This window comes from Dermacentor andersoni, chromosome 1 (assembly GCF_023375885.2).
Source record: "Dermacentor andersoni chromosome 1, qqDerAnde1_hic_scaffold, whole genome shotgun sequence".
In the NCBI taxonomy this organism is placed as follows: Eukaryota; Metazoa; Arthropoda; class Arachnida; order Ixodida; family Ixodidae; genus Dermacentor; species Dermacentor andersoni.
In genome coordinates this window covers 310,539,916-310,561,490 of record NC_092814.1, presented here as the reverse complement: position 1 = coordinate 310,561,490, position 21,575 = coordinate 310,539,916, and the positions used below count along the sequence as shown (strand labels likewise).

Below are 21,575 nucleotides of genomic sequence, written 5' to 3'. Positions count from 1 at the left end.
AAAAAAAAAAAATCTGGTTCATCTGTGCCACCACCGCTCTTCTCAGCAGAGTCACTGGGAAGGGTGTCCACTTGCATCGGCCTTTCTCACCGCAGAGTGCAACGACTCTTGCTGTTTATTTAGTATTCGATAAACACTGATATTCGACAACTGCGAGTGGTAAATTCCCGAATCGAATGAAAAAGGCTGTTCGCTTCGTATTAGAAATTCCCCCCAATATCCGCACGCCCCTACTTAAATCCTGTTCTTTCACCAGCTCTGTTGCGTCTACACAAGATGGCACATAGCCGCCGCGGGGGGAAAGACGTTCACGGGGCTACACAAATAACGAGAGCATAATGGTACTGGTCTCCTTCATTTCTAGTCTCAGTACTGGTCTCCTTCATTTCTTTGTCTCGGCATTGTTTGCCTTGAAGTTTAGTACGAACAAAACAAATAAACAAAGATAAATGTGTACAAATGGCGAGGAATGGTAGAACGAAATGCCACGCGCTCACATAACTTGATCGTCTTCTGCTACGCCAGCAGCATCTATACTATAGTCTAAGTGATATTCGCTTTACGCGCGCCCCTGTTTTCGTCCAACTTCACTGCCGTCGATGTTTGTAGTGTGAAAGATTAAATACTGGTTACATTACACCCCATTCTCTGTCTTGCCATGTCGCCATGAATACAGCATCAAATGTAGGGACGAAATGGCAAGAGATGATATATGGGCGTTGTATAGGGAGCCACTTCTAATGTTAGCTACGCTTTTCAAAGGAAACAGAAGGATTTAAGAAACAGAAACACGATGCAAGATACAATTTTAAGACCTACGGTGTTCCATCGCAAGACCCCTGGCGACCAGACAAGGTCTTATAATTGTACCGTACCATGTTTCTTCTTATACCTTTTCTTTTTTTCGTTGAACAGTTTGGCTAACGTCTGGGACACACGGTATAGATAAAGGTGTTGGAGACCCGTCAGGCAGGCTGACATACACACACCTATGCTATTCTCGTCTGTATAGGATTGCTGCTTCTCACACGGCTCCTCTCCGCGCAGTTTACTTCCATGCGGCAGAAGGAGTAAGGAACGTACCGTGGAGAGCAGGCTCTACGATCTTTCAGAGAAAAAGCGATGTGCCTACATAACGATCTGCTTACAGAAAAGTCTGTTCTTCCCCAACAGTTCCGTCTTGCTCGTTCGTAATTGAAAAGTTCGTCAGCGCTGTGGAAACAGGCACGCCGTGTTACTCCGCCTGTGCTTTTGAAGTTTCTCGTGCACTTCACCAAACAGCGGTTCTGCAGCAGACAACGCAATCTCCGCTGGCTCCGAAAAAACACCGTTCTTGTTTGATTTTGATTCTTTTGCTTCTATCGAACCAATCGGGGCCCAAATAGCTAAGGGTGTCGTGTTCTTTCGGTTTCGTCTTTTATTTGTCCCATACAAATCGCATTCCGGAGTGTGAATGCCGCCTGCTTATTTCTGACTTGGAAAGGCCAGTACAACGCTGCGTCGTTGAATATCCTTCTTTTCTTCTTTTTTTTTCTTTTCTGTCGCTCGGAACAGAAGACGAAGCACACGCAGGTGAGAAACGACAATGATTACCAGCTACCCTGTTTGCACACGGGGATATCTTTGTGCAAGTGACGGCAAAAGAGAAAGAAAGAAAAAAAGTCGACATACAAGCGTGACGGGTGAGCTGCTTTTGTCGCACTTAATTGAGGTCTTGTTCAGATCTTTCCGTTTCCATCTATAGTTGCGACTCGGCGGAAGTTTCCGCCAATTTTGTTTATGCGCTTCATTCGAACTTTGTTTACTCAGGCGTCTGGAACTGACGTACTGGTCGCACCGTGTTCTTTATTTATCGCTTCACGAAAGCAGGACTACACTGCGTAATAACGATGCGCATCATCCTAATTAGTTAAATGATGCCTTCAGCGAATCAGGCGAATCTACTCAAGAACACTACGGACGAAAGGACGGGGGCGTGCGCACTGATGCAGCATGCCTCAGGGAATTATTATTATTATTATTGTTATTATTATTATTATTATTAGTAGTAGTAGTAGTAGTAGTAGTAGTAGTAGTAGTAGTAGTAGTAGTAGTAGTAGTAGTAGTAGTGGTAGTAGTAGTAGTAGTAGTAGTAGTAGTAGTAGCAGCAGCAGCAGCATCGTTATTCTGCCGAATGATGCAGAAATTGTGTGATGTTCAGCGACATAAATTTAGGACGCATCTTGCCAACATTTCTAACAATACAAAAGATAAATAGAATAATAATTGGTGTAACTGTATAATGAGAATATCTATTCGGAAATACAGAAGCGTCGCTATTGTCTGCCTGGAGAAACATAACGCAGGTGAATTCAATGTTAAGCAATCCAGAGCCCTAAAGGCAAGAATTTATTTATTTATTTATTTATTTATTTATTTATTTATTTATTTATTTAGCGCACTGTCGCGCTTAGCGTGTAGCTCCTATATAGGTTTCCAAGTACTGGGTCATCTCTGCTAACGCGTTCATCTCGAGTAAAACTTGAAGCAGCGCGAAGCAGACGAACAATCGAAAAAACACACAACAGGACGAGCGCTGTGGTCTTCGTCTTCTTCGCGCTACTTCAAGTTTCATTCGAGATGAATCAACTCGCCCAAATCAAGTTGTTGCGTCGATCAACGTGCGGCCATCAGCTTGCCTAAAGGAACAGACTTCCGCTGCCAAAAATTAAAAAAAAAGCACCGCTGTCAACAGACGCCGAGAATATACGACTCGCGCACGGTGCCTCGCCCCCCCCCCCCCCCCCCCCCCTGTCACGACGTCAGGGCTGCGACTACACCTAGGGCATTTCTGTTCCTAAATATGCAACGCGGATTCAGTCGGAATTGTCAGTTTAACGGTATGTGCTCGTTGACTTATAATTTCTCGTCCACGCAGGCAGCTTGAGCAAGCAGCTTTCGTCGCCACCGTTTCTGCGCTTTTCTAGCTCACACTGAGGGACCCATACCATTGTCAGAACAAATAATTGATAAGCACCGACCTTCACAAAGAGTCGCAGCAGTAGGCTACGAATGCATTACTACAATTCTCATGGACAAAAAAGCTGCGCGAGCAAATATGTAAGCGCTGTGTGAGCTGTTATACTGTACTGTGAACTACTGTGATCACGTGCCTGTGCTCCGCGTCTCTGTTTCCTTGCAACACCACCAGATGGCGCTCGCCTCCACGCATTCTATTTTTTTCTCCGCGCATCGCCGAATGACAGAAAGCATTACGAGAGCACAGGCAGGCAAAACAACAAGAAAGCACAGTTGCCTCAGGATGAAGTAGCCAGAGAATGGAATATATACCAGGAGAAAAAAATATATGGTTCAAATCTGGTCCAAGCAAAGATAAAAGGTGAAAGTGAACGTTGGTTGTCACAAATACGTGAGAAAGAGAAGACCTCACCTACAATATTTTTAGAACCACATAAACTCAATAGGCAGGAAGTCTGGAACGACACAACAACATATGCTAAGCGTAGATGGAAACAAACTGGAAGGGGACGCGGCATTAAATTACATCAGAAAAATAACAGCCGAATATCTCCTAAGCAATGGCGAGGTTGCATTTGAGGAAAACAAGAGCATGAAAGAGAACCAGATGGGAAAGGAGCTGGTGCTGACAAATTTCAGCTGGAAGAAAGCCAAAGACAAAATTCCTAAGCGCACAGCCACAGGGCTAGACGAGGTTCCCGTTAGGCTGATTAATGAACGAGAACCAAAAAAGGTAAGGAGCCTCTGTTGAAAGCAGTAGAAAAGACCTTAAGAGGTAGACGAATACCAGACAGTTGGCTACAAAGTAGAATGAATTTAATTTATACAGGTAAGGGGGGAAAAGATAGAATTCACTCATATAGACCGCTGATCATTACATCGGTAATATACAGGTTAGCAATGAAGGAGGTTAAATTAAAGCTGCAAGCATGGGCAAAGAACAATGGAATATTGGGAGAACTTCAGAATGGCTTCGGAATCAGTAGGCGTCTGGATGAAAACTTCTTTGTCCTTACTCAGTGTATTGAAATATCCAGGGTAGAAAGGAGACCGTTACATGTGGCTTTTTTAAACATTACACGAGCGTATGACAACGTAGACCGCGACATTTTGTGGGATATTCTGGAAGGAGAAGGCTTAGGCGACGATTGTATACAGCTTTTGAGAGAGATTTAAGTATAATATACTGTTTGCGTTGAATGGGAAGGGATTAGGAACGAGGAGAAACTTGATATCAACAAGGGACTGAGGCAGGGGTGCCCTTTGTCCCTACTGCTGTTTATGATGTACATGGTAAGGATGCAAAGAGCGCTATCTCTCGAACAAACAGGCTGGTGCAGTAGTAAAGCAGCAGCTTCCAGGTTTGTTCAACATGTATGACATTGTGTTACTAGCTAACAAGCAAAGTGATACGCGAAGTCTGGCTAATATCTGTGGCCCGGAAGGCAAGAACTTAGGTCTGAAATTTAGCGTTAAAAATCAGGCGTTATGGTATTCAATGAAAACAGCGAACAGACAGTGTCAATACAGGGCCAGGAAATATCTTGGAAAAAATAATATAAATACCTTACTATATGTATAAACGAAGGCAATGGATATATAGAAACACAGAAAGAAACAGTAACAGTAAAAGGCAAGCGAAATGCAGCAATAATGAAGCACAGAATGCTATGGGGATACAATAGGTTCGAGGTGCTCCGGGGTATGTGGAAAGGTGCAACGGTTCCAGGACTTACATTTGGAAATGTGGTTTTTTGGTTGAAATCAGGGTTACAATCAGCACTCGATGGCAACCAAAGGTCAGTGGGACGCCTTGCATTGGGCGCTCACGGGAAGAACACAATTGAAGCTGTGCAGGATGATATGGGCTGGACTAGTTTTGAAGTGAGGGAAGCTGAAAGTAAAATAAATTATGAAGAACTACTGAGGAATATAGAAGAAAGTAAATGGTCTGGGAGAGTGTTCAGGTATTCGTACAGGAATAACATTAATTCACAGCGGAGGAGACCTAGGAAGCTTACCAGCGAGTATGTGGTCTGTAGGGTGAGCAACACAGCAACAAAGAACGTCCAGCGGAAAGTCAGAGAGACTGAAGTAGTCTCATGGGTGGCGGCAATGGAAAAGAAACCTGCCATGTGTAACCTACTTAAGAGGAAAAAACGAAATCGGGAAAGAAACAATTTATGATAACTCAAAGGGAAACTCATTACTTTTCGAAGCGAGATCAGGATGCCTTAGAACACGCACTTATAAAACGAGATACAAGAAGGAAGAAGAAGCATGTGCTTGCTGCGGTAAACTAGGAAAACGATGGAGCATGTTTTATTAGAATGTGAAGACGTCTGCCCAGCGGTCGATTTAGGCACCACTGGCCTCCTTGAAGCCCTTGGGTTCAGCGAGAGCAGGGGTAAAGCAAACATGTCCGCAATAGTCACTAGTAAGAGCTGATTCGAAGGTTCGTGGAAGTAGGGAAACCACAAAAAACAGAGATGTACAAAAACAAAGCTCAGAATAGGAGTTCAGATAATTTGGTGATGGGAACTCTACGTGGGGTTTTTCTTTTCTTTTCATTTTGTAACATAGGTATAACATTAGGCAATATAATAAGAAGAGTTTGGTGGCGCAACCCACCGCTCCGTTCCTAAGGGGTCGCTCATAGCATCCATCCATCCATCCCGGCTGGCCGGCACCGCCGTGGGCCGCGATGCGTAGTTTGTGCGTATGGCACGTGCTGTGCTTGCTTTCCTATGCGACAGAAATACAGGCGCTGGGCTGTGATAGTGTAAATATCACAATCGTCCATAGCACGAAGGGAGCACTTGGGGCTGGCGTCTTAACAGTCAGCTGGTCACGTATGCAGAAGGAGCACGTAAACACGCTCCAGCAAAATGGCTCGAAAACGTGCACTCAGCGTCGAGGACACCCAGGCCCGAAAAAAGCGTCGCGCGGAACAGGAGCGTGTTTCCTACGCAGCGAAAAGTAGTGCAGAGCGCGAGTGTATGCATACAATGTATACCTACAATTTTATAATAAATAATTGAATTTAGTATAACTTCATCAATCAATTAAAGTTGAACACTTCAATCACGATGCGACGTGCCATGTGAGGCAATGATAATGATCAACTCTAAGAGATTATGAAAAATGACGCAAAACGCCTCAAGAAACACGTCTCCCTGTGTGTTTTGTGCACTACGCAGACAAACAGCAGTGGCGCGCACGAGGTAACATTTAACATCAACTCAACACTTTCATGTTAGACTAAACGCTGAAGAAATTACACGTTCACCGCCCACATCACCGCTAATTATCGTCAATCAAAACAATCACCATCCAAAGCTTCGCTTAAATCGATTCCCTCAGCCGCGTGTGATCCGCAAATTTTTTTTACTAGTTTTCATCAGTTTACTTCCAGGCACGTAATGTTGGAACACTCGAGCGTATTCGCTGAAAGACAGCTGCTCCCCCTTTTTTTTTTTTTTAGCAAGGACATCAGAAATTCAGTCATCTCTTCCCTTTTCTCGTTTAGACTATATTAGAAATTACACTACTAATAATTGATAAGGTTGGAATTCTCCTTAGTGGTTTCAGTTTCTCCATACACAAACATCAACTTGGCGCCGCTGTGGTTTCCCAGCGTAGAGAGATCAACGTAACGACCATATGTTGATTGAGCAACATAAGGTTTGCACGCATCTGTTTGCACGCAGAAAGCGGAGCAAACTACGCGCTCTGCGGCCAACAGTAACGACCTGTCGCGCGTTGACCTCTGCTTCCGATTACAGTGGGCGCAGATTTTATTCCGTTGTGTGCGTAACAGCTGTCATTTCAGTGAGCGATACGGTTAGTGCTGTTACGCGGCAACATAATGGTGTTACTGACTTCGTTGTCGCTATAACAACTTCAGCAGCCAAAACTGTCATGAAGACGGTGAAAAAAAAAGGTCATTTAGTTAATCTCGGCACTTCGAGTAACTATCCGCCATCTTTAACGTCTCAACTCCTTTATCATCAGGAAAACAGCTTTCAACGCGCGGCAGTGAGCGTACTTTTGACTTCGGTGAGGTGCATCCTCGCGCGAAGGAGTACAGAGCGCAAGGTACGTAGAATACACCTAGCTTGTACTTCTTCGATGCAGCGGTGTGCGGCGGCGACGTGGTCATGGAGGAGGGCGTCCTTCAGAGCCCCAACTACCCGGACGACTACCGGCCGAACAAGGAGTGCGTCTGGAAGATAACTGTGCCGGAAGACTACCAGGTGGCGCTAAAGTTCCAGTCCTTCGAGGTGAGTTTCTCGCTAAAACCACTGCACGTGGGTGCAGCGTTCTCCTCCCACCGCCTGCAGCTTGAGTCGCAAGTGCTCAGGCCACATCGATTGTGACAAGAGCTGATGATAAGTTCTGCACTAAGATGTTCTTCTGGTACAGGTACCAGAAGAGCATCGATGACGACATCTCAGTACCAGATATCAATCTGTCTGTTGATCCATTGAGAGCGCGCAAATCTGCTAGCTACTTGAAAGTTGAGTGCATCGATGTCAATGTCGCCTTACACAGCGGTGAAATGTTTTAACCGGCGCCACGGCACTGTCTCATTGCACGCTTATTTTATTAGTTGCTCAAAAACCGTTACTTGGCTGAGAAAAAAAACTGTAACAAACTGCTAAAATGTATCGCTATGTAATCCCTTATTTGCAACAGTGCATGCGCACGCAAAGACCACCCATGCGTACCTGCGTCATTTTTTGCTCACCTTGGAGTGAAATGACACTATTGGTACGCAAGGAGAGGGCGCGCCAAGGCTCTAGTAGCTCCCAAAAAGTTGCCCACAAGAGGTACTGGAAATTTCTCGTGTTTTAATCCCAAAAGCATTGACTTGCTGAAATAGGGTGTCTGAAAGCTCCCACAGATCGCGGTCAGAAAGAAAAGAATAAGAGCGTTGACGGCCTCTCGCGCAGGTGGAGAATCACGACAGCTGTGTGTACGACTACCTGGAGGTCCGCGACGGCCATGATGCGAGCAGCCAGCTGCTGGGAAAGTTCTGCGGCTACCGGACGCCCGATGACCTGCGTTCCACCACCAACCGCATGCTCGTCAAGTTCGTCTCCGATGGATCGGTCAACAAGGCTGGCTTCTCGGCCACATTCATGAAAGGTGGGTTCTGGTTAGGCTGTGTAGCTGCACTGGAAGCATAGGGCGGGAAGGACGATCGACAAAGACAAGAGAGGACAATCGCTTGGCCTGTCTTGTCTTTGTCGATCGTCCTTCCCGCGCTATGCTCCCAGTGTAATTATGTATTGCCAACCAGCCCAAGCCTATACTCCTCTGTGTATCTGCTCTGGCACTTTTCTCGTCACCTCCTCTACTCTTTACCCTTCGTCCAGTGCAGCGCAGCCAACAAGACAGTTACGCTTGATAACCTTTCTGCCTTTCATCTTTTCTCTCTCTTGGCACTGCAACCTTCACTATATGCAGGCCCATTCAACTTCGCAGAACGGAAAATTCATCAACGTCTCTGTATTGTCGCGTTGTTCATTATGAGGATGAAGGCAGTGCAGAATGTCAGTTGTACCTTGATTTTTCTTGTGTGAGCTGAATTAATATTGGCCACGATATGAATCCAAAAGGCATTTAGCATTATTTAACAGGAACAGTAGGTACCAACTGGACAATTTTGATGTCAATGAGAAAACAGAAACTATTACAGTCAATGTCAAATAGCTGTTGTGTATAATATGCTCAGCGAACCCGGCCTTTCTCCCTATTTTAGTGCGATCAGAATTCTTTAGAAAATTGAGGCACATTCTGGTACCTATCCATGTCTGTGCGTATCTAACTTCTTTCACGCCAACTTGGATGACTGGCTAGTCCATAGTCTAGTCATAATAATAATGTCCTTTATTTCACCCATGAAGTGAGGGAGTGCGGGAAAAAATGCTGACAAGTCAGCTAATGGTTGGAGCATCGGGCTGCTGAGCTGAGGGATCCGGCTTGGAGGCCAACCGTTGGACTAACTTGTGTCACGGTGTATGTGTCGCTCTTCAATGAACCTATATCATTCCAACTTGGGTCACTGGACAAATACTGCTCTTCAGTTGTAAAAGAAATATATCCTTTGACATATGTTTGCTGCTGGGTGGAACGCGTCACGCACGCCCTTAGTGGCGGCCGCGCTAGATGGCGCAGCATGGCCAGAGGGAACACGAGAAAGGATCCCAGCTGCAGTATGTGCCTCATACATGACGCGTTTCGGCAGTGGCAATACGATGTTTCGCTACAATACTTCGATGCTAATCGCATTAACATCGGCAGTCATCCTGCGATGGTTTCTGCCGGATTTGTTCTTATTCACTCAACTATATACGAGCAAGAGAGTAACCAGACGGAGAGAGACAGAGGGAGAGAGTTTATTCATTTTTTTCTAGCGCTTAGCGCAGAAACTTTAGACAAGACTGACAAGACAACAGAGACATACGAGCGCTCTTCACTTGTCCGTCTCACCTAAAGTTTCTCAGCTAAGCACTAGAAAATATGCTGTACCAATGAGACCAAAAGTCAGCCCTTGCAGATTATTCATATGTTCCGGCTGCATATATGTCAAGTGATAGAGTTGGGAAAGAGATTGAAATATAAAGCAAAAAATAAAAAATAAAGGGAAATAATATGTGCGTGCAAACGTGAGGAAGCGGCGCAACCGCAAAAGCATTCACCGCTAAGCTTGGATGCTTAGCGGCAAATGTCGCCATGCGCAACAAGGTGAGACGACGCCACAGATTATCTGGACCTGCCGTATTTACTAGCTCCACCAATGACATTTCTCAATCGAAAAACGCCTTCGAGAAACCCCCTACGCCATTTGACGTTCATTTCGCACTCTTTAGCTAACCGTTCGAGTATGTCAAATTATTTGGCAAGTTGTAATGCCTGTTAATAAACCTTTCGTAATGACACAAGTAAACAAGTATAACCATGAAGACATATTATTGGTTTGTATCGCGAAGGGACGCTGACTAAGACTAGAAGAAGACAGGACAAGCACTAACTCTCAACTAAATCTTCATTGAAGCGATCAACGTATATAAGTGATTGCAAAAACCGTAGGAAACAAACATGACATAATAACACTTGTCCTTGGGGCATGCTTCTTACAACAAAAACGACGCCCTTTCCACGCCCTCTCCGTTCGTCTGTCTCTTTCTTTGTGTGTTCCGTCGTTTTCGTTGTAAGAAACATGACACCGTCTGAAGAGTTAACACATAAACATATCGGAAGGTAGGGAAGTCATAAAAACCAGTAATATTTTACAGTACCAACTCGCCCAACTGTCCATCCTTTTGCGTGAGGACATCTTCATTTGTATCTTATTCAGCACCATTGCGTTGTTCTATTGCTTGCATGTGTGTGCCACGTTTGCGTATTTGTCCTGCTCATGTGGCTATACCGTATGAGATACTACGATTAGTCGGAAACCGCCATTTAAGCCCTTTTCAAACAACGTTATTTCTCGCGGGACAAATTACATACAACGAACACTTGATGGACAGCCAGTCACAAAGTCCTCAGTGGCTGACTTACGCGTCGTGTGAAACGTCATCAGAAATCTGTGTCGCCTTATCTTTCACCTCTTGCATGTGTTGTTTGCAGTCTCCGTCATTTTTATTTTTATTTTATTACCGCTTTCTATATTTTCTGTACAAGCGAGATAAGTGGGGCATCTCGGGTATTTGCGAAGTCAGTCTCTCCACAGCAACTCATTTATAGCAGAGCATAACAGAAACTGGTTTCCGTATTCATGGAAAGCTCTTTCGCTATATTTGTTCGTAAAAGAAAATTTCAGCCAACCTTTATGCCGGCGAAGGCGACTGGTCGATGGCAAAATTCACTTATACGAACGAAGACATTTGTGGATTGAGTTCCTAGGGAATAGCGCCTGGGGGATAGCAGCGTCTCACCTCCGAGACAACTGAATACGCACAACATGTTAAGGGGTAGCATCCAGCATTCAGCTTAAATAAAGCCCACCTACTGATTTTTTTTTTTTCTGCACCGCGGCAAAGCAAACTACGAAACACACAGCCGAACTAACGAACCATCAAAAGCTCCCAACTGTATCTGTTTCTGACTGTTCACTTCTGTCGAATGCCGGAGTCAAATGGAAGCCATCAGGTTGTTCCGAGCGGTGTTTTGTGCGAACCTGCTAGCGATTGCGCTACGAACTCGTCCCGTCTCTTGCACAACCAACGATGGCGCGCACTCCACCGCCGCATTCTTGTCGGCGGCACGTACGTTCCGGCGGTAATTGCTCAGCTGTGCTGAGCCACGAGAACTTCAGTTCGACGGCTTGGCTTTGTAAGTGATTCGATTAGCGCTGACCTTGCAAGCGTTGTCACTGATCCGAAAAAGCGTGAGCTCGGCGCACAATTTCGCGGTGCACTTTACGTCGCCTAGCTACGCGTTGTGTCTGTACGCGCAGCCCGTAATTGATATCCGTGGTCAACCGCCGTAACGGCATGCGCCAGTGCGTAATTATTTGCGCCGTCATAAAGCGTAATAATCCTTGCTGGCGCCATTTCGGCGCTCGAACAAACTGGCCCGACGCGGTGCGCACTCGGTGTCTGCGCAAGGCAGCTGATTGCTGGAGACAGAACTCGCGTTAGCAACGTGTGATCGTAGTCACGCGTATTCAAAGCAGGCGCATGAAGAATTAAAGCAGAACGTGAACGCTAAGCGTGTTGGTTTATTCGTGTCTGTCGGGAGGGTAGCTGTGCAGAGCACTTTTAAATGAGTTATATGGCGTTACGTAAAGGCCTTTATGTGGTGCTAAAGACCTCTTAAAGACAAAAGAAAAAGAAATGATAATAAACGTGTCTATGACGAAATTCTCGCTGCGCGCATTAGCCCTCGTAAACGGTTGCCCGAAGTTGCTTATACAGTGCTTTTTCTTTCTTTCTTTCTTTCTTTCTTTCTTTCTTTCTTTCTTTCTTTCTTTCTTTCTTTCTTTCTTTCTTTCTTTCTTTTACTTCGAGTACTTTTTTTTTTTTACTCTAGAAAATTTTCCACCAGTGACGTTACTGGAGATGAATTATCTGCCTAGGCGGACATAATTTGCGAGAGTAGCCAAACAATTAAATATTTAATAAATAAACTAATTGTGCTATATGACGCATCACTAACTTTACGGCGCTTATACTGGAACCTTCAAGGGAATCGCCATAACAGTGTAGTTCCGTGTTAATACATTTCAGAATTGCCATGTAGGCTAAAAAAAAAAATTGCCGTCAAACTACTCGTTCAACGTAGCTGATTAATAAGCACGCGACACCGCGAAGCGTGGCTAGCGGTGCGACCCTCCCTGTGACATAGTTGGAGGCGTAAAAGGAGTCATCGCCACACCGCCGACATATATATAAGCTGGTCTGTATCTCCCCTGCTCCTGAAGTGACCATGCATCCATTCCCGAGTAGCATAAATTGTTAACCGGAAGCAGCTCGCGAGAAGAGGGAACTGCGACGACGTCGGCTTCATTTTACGCCACACGTCACAGAAGGACTGGACGGAGGGCCGCGTTTCGTGGTGCTGCGCGCCTAATGGAGTACATTGAACGGATAAGGTCGACGCCAGTTACTTGGGCCTACACGGCCATTCGGAGATATGGGCCGGAAGAAGCTAATTAATGTAATTCAGTTAATTACGAGATGAATTGCACTTACTTTACGAGCAAAGGACGGCCGCCTATGCAGGGAATTCATCTTTATAGTTACGTAATTCGAGTAAAGTTTCTACTTTTTTTAAGTGTTTGAAGTAGAAAAATAAGAAAGAAAAACACTGTATACTAAAGCAACCAAGAATGGCGCCAACAACGGTAGTTTAAAGAAGTGCAAGGTCTTTCGCACCGATGCCCCCGCGTGTTACCGGTCATTGAAAATCCGTGCGCTTTACGTAGAGATTTCATACGTACGACCCCTGCTCGCCGCCAGGTTGTGTAGCAGGGGAGTGCAAAAGCGCCACTTGCGACAGAGAACAGTGGATCGCGCATATGACGTCTGTGTTGCACACAGGGCAGAGAGCTTTCCATAAAAGGCACCACGGCTGTCGCAGAAAGTTCAAGGAGAAAGAAGGAAATAACGAAAAAGAAAGAAAGAAGTTGATCATTGCCGTTTTCTTCAATTTCTTCCGAAGAGCTTTTTTTTTCATTGCCCACAATACTTTCTATGTATATAGATTCCTAGCACTGCGGCTGAGTGCCACTTAAGTCTTTTTACTCAATCTAACCGTTAATTCTTATCTATTGTTCTCCGCGGTTCGCTGGCCAGCGCTGCCGGTAGAATTCGTTATTGTTCGCCTTGGTTGTCTTGCTTCGTGAATTCGTGGCCTAGATTATTTGCTGCCTCGCCTTGTAAAGCGAGCAGATATACCCTAATATGCGAAGGCCAGCAAGAGCAGCGGAGCTCTCTTCTATATACCAAGGAACAATGTCATCCCTGTCTCGCCTTCGCTTTTACTTCCCCTCTATTTAAAAAAAAAAGGGGGGGGGGGGGGGGGAAGACTAGAAGAAGTGGATGAATTGAAAGCAGACGAAATGGTTGCGTGGGTCAAGACTGTCGTCGGCGTGGATGTATGCGTCTCGGAGGCCTTTTGTCCAGGAAAGGCCAGACCGTACGTCGTACTTATCTTCGTATTTCTCTTGTCGCGGCCGTCCCTTTCCTCCTTTCTTTCCCCCTTCGTTTCCCTCTGTACTTAAGTTCGCATTGCGATTCGTTCCTCTCAGACATACCCTGGACAGATGGTGAGCTTTGACGGGCGCGGGCACTCTGCGACAGGCGTATGAAGGCGTGGCCAGTGGGAGACAGATGCACAACTTCGCTTGACTGAGTTGTGTGAGGGGTCCACCTTAAACAGGAGCCAAAGGCGTGTTTCGCGCTGGAGGAGCTTGGTAGGAAACAGTTAATGTGGCTTGACAGAAACAAATGTGCGCGTGTTTTGTTCAGATAGTATAAATAGTAAATTCAGATAGTATAAGACAGCGGTGAAAGCTAATAAGCAGACTATCCGCGGAAGGCAGTCGTCTGGTACCGTGCAGTAAATGTAACTCCTGCGTCTCTTTATCGACGGCTGTTCCCGCGACGCAACGATGTGTCTTACGTAACGGATAACTGCAACGTTAAACCACTGCGAATGCAGTTTAATTTTAACGCGGCAGCGTTAAGGGCCCCGGCCGCGTCGCAGAAAGTCCGGTGTCGGCGTCCGGCGTCGGACGTCAGTTCGGCAAACATATTTTCGAACCACCCATACCCAGGCCCTCCATGTGGTGCAAGGAAGTTACTGAACTAATTGAATTTCTCAAGCTAAAATACGTAGAAAAATTGTAAAGTACGACTTACAGACAACCTACAGACATGGTAGTGTCGCATTATAATTTCAATATACGAGAAAACGTAATTCTGTTACGCGAAAACTCAAACAAACCCCTTTTACAGCGTTTCTATCATCAATCTACCGGCCACGGCATCCGGCATTTGGGCGCGCTGGCGCGCGAATATCTCCGAGGCCACGGAGGCCTGTTTCATTGAAACACTTATGGCGCTCGCCTCCGTCGCATCGCGGCCCACGAAAGAGGCCACGTTTCTACCAGAAAGCCCGCCTTCGTGCATAGCGTTCACCGCGACCGTCTACCGGTAAACGCTACGGTAGGCGCTTAAGGCGAAGCTTAAGCGTCCCATGAATATTTTTTTCTCTCTCTCTCTCATATTTAACGGGGTCTCGCTGGTCTTAATCGTCGAAATGGCCGCTCCTTCATGCGTGCAGTTTTCCCTTCCCACTCGTTGTCATCGCAAGCTCGCTTAATCGCACGTGGGCGTGCCCAATGCAGCACCTCTCCAAACCTTCGTGCGCCTCCATCCATCAGTAGTTGTACTGCTCTTTGTCCGTCAACATTTCTTCAGTGAACAAGCTCTATTCCACCGCTCAATAAAACCTCCTAATTGCTCCTTTTATGTTTTGCGATGCGCGTCGACGAAAGAATATGCACGATTGAATCGTAGGAAATGGCGTTCAATGTGTTACACTGGATGGAGCTTACCTCAGTAAGCTAAGGAATATGTCCTTACGAAAATTTCTAGCGTAAGAACGGTTTTGTGAACATGGGCCCTGTACAGTACGAAACACAATGACTCAATTTTTCACTCGCTGCGATCGAATGTTAGAACCCATAGAAGTGGCTCCAACGGTGAAGTGGTGATGTTTCCGTACCAATATAGTTCTTTAATGTTGGAAATAGTCGTCAGACATAACTCCCACGAGTTCTTTATGTGTGTTTAGGCCATAGCGCACTTGAAAGGATACTGCGCTTTTCGATCCGAAACAAAGACTGCCTAGCGCGCGCGCACACAACACGCACACAAACACACACACATAACCACACACACACACACATGCGCGCACATACACACATGCGCACATACACGCACATACACGCACACACACGCACACACACACACACACACACACACACACACACACACACACACACACACACACACACACACACACACACACACACACCGGGGAAAAGGGGATCCTAGGGCTTGAGCCGATGCTGAGCGCTAGGACCTTTAAGGTCCCTAGGCGGAGGCGACACACCCCTTTGGCCTCAGCTTCACGTAGGCGGCACTCCCGGACTGACGCACCCGGGGGAAATCGGTAGTTGCCTTTTCCTGTCTGTCTCTCCCTCCAAACTTCATCTTTCTCACCTTCTGACTTTCCTGTCTTCACTTCGTTTTACTTCCAATCTTCCAGACAGCAAGAGTTAACCTTGTGTGGGATAGCCAACCTTGATTATAACATATTTGGTTTAGTGGCTGTGTACAGCTGGCGTTGGCAGGCCTTGTTCAAACACAAATCTTGTCACGTCCCCTTGTTGGGCTCCATGGTGGCATTTGGCATTGCTGCCAAAAACTCCATATTACTAATGGCTAGCTCTTCCCCCCCCCCCACTCCCTGATTGCCCTCAGAAACGAGGGTGCACCGAAGATGTTTCAAAAATTTTTGGCAACAGATTACAAAGCTTCCCCCAATTCCATGTTATCCATCCTGACAAACCGGAAAAGACTGTGAGAATAATTTCGCCTTTCATGACGTCGAAATGTCTCACCGAAGCACTTGGCGCAGGCTACAAGGCATCAAAAATGGCTAGTGGAGATCTCGTTTTGGAACTCCGCGATGCGAAAGAGCATGAAAAGTTTGCTAACCTAGTTACAGTCAGGGAAATCCCAGTGACAGTATCCTCGCACCGAACTATGAACACCAGCCGTGGTGTTCTGATGATGACCTAATGGAACTAACAGAAGCTGAATTGTTGGAAGGCTGGAATGAGCAGAATGTCAGCAATGGTAAGCGAATTATCCTAAGGCATCATAGCAAGGAGATCAAAACAAAGCATCACATACTTTTGGGTCAAGCATCCTGCCCGAGACAATCGAGGCAGGCTGTGTAAAGCTACGTGTCAGACCCTATGTCCCAAACCCCCTTCGATGCTTCAAATGCCAGCGTTTCGGCCACAGTTCCCAGAACTGCTGGGGCCGACAGACACGTGCTAAATGTAGTGCCGGTGATGACGCCTCTGAAACTCGCAGAAGCGCTCCACACTGCGTGAGCTGTGATGGCGAACATGCCGCATACTCGCGGTCGTGCCCGTCATGGAAAAAAAGAAAAAGAAATGGTTACTACCAAAGTAAAAGAAAATACCTCATTCAAGGAGGCACGCAGGTGGGTGTCATACCTGCCCAATAACAGCCTTGCCAATGAGACGCGCCAGGGAGCAGCGACACAACGGCCTTCCGGCGACTGCTCGGCTCACACGCAGTGAGCCGGCAGTCACACCATCTGCCCCCCCCCCCCGGCAGTTGCAGCTAGCGCTGCTCCGCCACCCCAGCAGAAGGGGCCATCGACCTCCGGCCAGGTGGCCTCAAAGGTCTCGTCCAACGTGTTGAGGCCTTCAAGTCAAACACGGCGCTCCGAAGAGCACGTATCCAGCGCCTCGCAAGAGGTGATGGACACAACAAACAGCCAGACGGCATCGGCAGCGCCGAAAGAGCGGCGAGATTCTCGCGATCGCTCCTCGAGTCATGGCGCCTGGAAAGGGCTCATGAACTAATGTTCGTCTCTTAAAGACACAGCTAAAAATAAATTTATCATAATGGAGACACAAATACTACAATGGCATGTTAGATGACTTCTTCATGACCTTGACGATATTAGAGAACTCCTACAGAAGCATAAACCAAAGTTGCTGTGTGTTCAAGAGACACATCTGAAACCTACAAACACAAACTTTCTTCGTAATCACACCATCTTCCGAAAAGACCGTGATGAAGCTAACGCCTCCGGTGGTGTAGCAATAGTTACCGGCAAGTCTTTAGCTTGTCAACACGTCGCCCTTCAGACGCCCCTTGAGGCAGTGTTAGTTCGGGCAATCCTTTTTAATAAACTGGTCACAGTGTGTTCTATATATATATATATATATATATATATATATATATATATATATATATATATATATATATATATATATATATATATATATACCCCCTAACTGTCATTTCAGGAAAAGCGATTTCTATAACCTCATTGATCAGCTTTCCGGACCCCTACATATTCGTGGGTGATTTTAATGCCCACAACACGATGTGGGGAGACTCGCGATGCGACGCCAGAGGTCGATTCATCTAAAATATTTTTCTGGCCTCTGTAGTGCCTGCCTGTTTGATAAGATGGAGCTGACCTATTACAGTGTCCAAAACAACAGTTGTTCTTCGATAGATCTAGCAATTGGCTCTTCTCGTCTGCCTCACCTCGAATGGAACGTCATCAATAAACTTTATGGAAGTGACCACTTTGCTGTAACTTTAAATCTGGTAACTCTGCATCAAACCCTCCGCATATTCCTCGACGGAAATTAGCATCGGCGGACTGGGCGTATTTTAAAGAATCAACTTATCTGCCACGAGATTTTGTAAACGATTTTAGTATAGATGATGCTGTTGTACATTTTACCACTTTTATTATTGATACAGCCGAAAAGTTTATCCCGCAAACGAATGGTGGTTCACTTACAAGACGTGTTCTCTGGTAGAACGAAGACTGTAGAGAGGCGCGAGAGAGGCAGAATAAGGCATGGGGCGTATTGCGCAAAAAATCTACTTCAATTAAAAACAATTAGATCACAGGGGAGACGGACACGGCGACAGGTAAAGAGAGAAAGCTGGGTGAGGTTCGTGTCAGGTTTTAATTCATACACGCAGGAGGCGAAAGTGTGAAATGACTTAAGATAAAAGGGCAACAAATTCATCCGTTGCCTCTGGTGAACGACCAAGGGAATACCTTGCAAGACCAGGCACACTCTCTTGCGGAGCACTTTGAGCGTGTGTCAAGCTCAATACATTATTCTCAATCCTTCCTTAACCACAAACAAATAGAAGAACGTAAGCCAGTCGTACGTAAATACAAACAGAAGGAACCGTATAACCGGCCTTTCAGTATTGCCGAGTCTAGAACGCCCTTGATCGCATGCAGGAGCTCTGCACTGCGACCTGGCAGAGTCATGTATGACATGATCAAAAACTACACAGCGATACAAAAGGTACATTACTCGCACTTTTCAACGCTATTTTGGCTGCCGGATACCTGCCAACCACATGGAAAGAAGCGACTGTGGTCCCTGTTTTGAAGCAGGGTACACTCTAAGAAGAATTCCGGGGAAAACGGGAGTAACTGCGCAGTTAGTCCCAAAAAGGGCGCTTTCGTCCCTCAAGGGAGTAACTGCATGGATGTGCGTGCCGTGTGCAAATTTTGGAGAGTATTATAAGTGTTTAGTCCCTGGTCGGAAAGAGAGCAACGGGAGGACGAACGGCAACAGTTACTCCCCATGCGCTCCGCTGTTTTCGTCCGTGTCGTGCAGTGATGCGGCAAAAACTGTATTGTCTATAAATCGTGAAAAGTTCGTGCACTGTCCATTGAACTACATGCAAAGTCCATTGAACTACTTGCCATTTCGTGAGAAAATTGCGTGAAATTTAAAGTTGCAATGTGAAGAGCCATGCCCTTCGTGCGCACCCCATAAGTGAGCGATACACATTAAACGCGCAAGTCATTGATAGACTGCCAGATTTTGCTGGTCAATAGTACCTAAGTTCCTTCCGTTCCAAGGAGATTACGAACTGAAGCGATGTGTAGCACAAACGGGACACACTAAGCGACAGAGCAATTGTCCGTCTCTGTCGTCTTAGGTGCCCCGTTTGAGCTCGCTACACGTTTACATCGTGTAGTGCCTCAGTTTAAAGCACCGTAAAAATACTCGGGCAGATTTCTTTTCGCACTCGCTTATGGTTTCAAGTACACTCAGTGTTACACTCTCCCCGCACAGCATACACAAAATGCCGAGTCGCTCTTACATTGCCGCACCTGCGTTGCGTGGCTTAACCTGTCTCAATTTCCTACCCACCTCAACCAATCTGCCGTGGTGCAGTGGTTAGAGTCGCTGACATGGGAGCGTGCGGACGTGAGTTCGATTCCTGCTTTCGGGCACCTTTTTTTTTCTTTTTTTTTCAGCTCAGTAATCTTTTTTATTAGCGTATAAATGCCTAATTTCATTAATTCCACCTTTGCGGAGCATCGGAAATAATGACCGTTACTCCTTTGTAGAGCATCGGAAAAGGGCAACTGTTAGTCCTCGCAGGAGTAACGGCATGGGGAGTAACAGTTCATCCCCTCGCACTCACCCCCTAAAGGGAGGAATGGTTGTGGCAGATCAGTTGCTCCCCTAAAGGAGTAACCTCAATACCCAATTTCCTCCTTTTCTTCTTAGAGTGTAAAGACCCTTCCTTGGCGGCAAGTTATCGCCCGAGGCTCTTACAAATTGCCTGTGTAAGTTTTCTGAAAAAATGATTAATCGTCGACTCATACATTTCCTTGAACTGAACAATATGCTTGATCCCTATCAGTGTGGCTTGAGAGAAGGGCGGTCCACAACTGAACTTCTTGTGCGCATTGGAGGAAATGTCCGTGATGCATTTGTACATAAGCAGTTTTTCTTATCGGTATTCCTCGATATGGAGAATGAGTAGGACAACGTGGCGTTAAGGTATCTTACGAGATTTGTCGGGAATGGGCATCCGTGGCAATATGCTAAATCTAATAGAAAGCTATTTGTCCAATCGTACTTTCCGCGTCAAAATCGGCAATGTATTGTCACGTGCATTTATACAGGAAAACCGTGTACCACAGGGAGGCGCACGTGCTCAGCTGCACACTTTTTATCGTTAAGATGACCACACTCCGGGCTTCATTACCACTGGCCATTTTTTTTAAATTCCGTCTACGTGTACGACATTCAAATAGGCTTCAAATCCTGTAACCTCGAAGTATTCGAGAGACCGGTACATGCGCTGGAACTTACCAGCGCATTCGACAGCGGTACTACTGGCGCGGGATGTACAGCTACGTTCAGAAGTTCGTTCGCTCGTGCCCCGATTGTCAGCGCCGGAAATCTTTACCGCGCCTCTCGCCAGCCGGTCTGCAACCGTTAGCATGTCGGCATCGATTTGTATGGGTCACTTCCCCTGACATCTGCTAGTAACCGCTGGGCCATATAACCGCTTGACCACTTCAGGCGATACGCCGAAAGTGCCGCTCCAGCGGCTACAGCGCGCGATGTTGCCTCCTTCCTGCTTCGCCGATTCATACTGCATCATTCATACTGCATCAGGAGTTGCTCAGCGATCGCGGACGTGTCTTCTTGTCGGAAGTCATCGGAGCCATCCTCAAAGAGTGCCACGTTGTGCACCGCACAACAACTACTTACCATCCGCAGACCAATGGCCTCACAGAACGCTTTAACCGTACGCTTGGCGACATGCTCGCTATGCCTCGGACCACACAAATTGGGATGTGATTCTGCCTTTCGCAACCTACGCCTACAATACCGCCACTAAGAGAACCACTGGCGTTTCACCCTTTTTCTTACTGTACGGCCGGCACCCGTCGCACGCACTCGACACAATCCTTCCGTACAAGCCGGATGCATCTGAGTGTGCGCCTATATCTGGCACAGCCAGACATGCCGAAGGGTGTCGCGATCTTCCGCGGGCCTTTTTGTTGACATGACCAAGAGCGCCAGAAGAGCGTTCGTGGTCACACCACTTCTGCGCTGTTGTGAAGTCGCGGGTTCGTGCAGCCAACGAAGTTTTCATGGATGGTGCAGTGCCAGGTGCCAGGTGCCGGGAGAAAGGGTTCCGAGCGACGTTTAAGAGAATGAAAAAGAAGGATTTTATTTTAAAAGAAGTACATGGTTGAGTTTTACAGTATCCAACTATCGGAGCACACTATGGTAGCGTCTTTGCATGTCCGAGTGCATGTCCGAGCGTCCCCCCTCCTCTTCCCCATCACAGCCGTCTGGATCCGCTTTTTATGCCCTGCGTCGTCATTGTTCAGTCTCTTCATTCAACCCGGCGTCAGGAGACCGATGACCTCAGGTCCCACCAATCCAGAGGTCTGTTGCCCTTTCC

General features: G+C 46.5%; 1 protein-coding gene across 1 annotated transcript in view; it reads left to right on the top strand.

The window, feature by feature from the left end:
* The window catches only part of LOC126548163 (bone morphogenetic protein 1-like), a 688,441-nt gene that overhangs the window by 608,878 nt on the left and 57,988 nt on the right, over positions 1 to 21,575 (top strand). The window contains exons 9-10 of the mRNA XM_050196288.2: positions 7,156 to 7,301; positions 7,974 to 8,169. Coding sequence (XP_050052245.1) covers positions 7,156 to 7,301; positions 7,974 to 8,169 — 342 coding nt within the window. The remainder of the gene's footprint in view (positions 1 to 7,155; positions 7,302 to 7,973; positions 8,170 to 21,575) is intronic.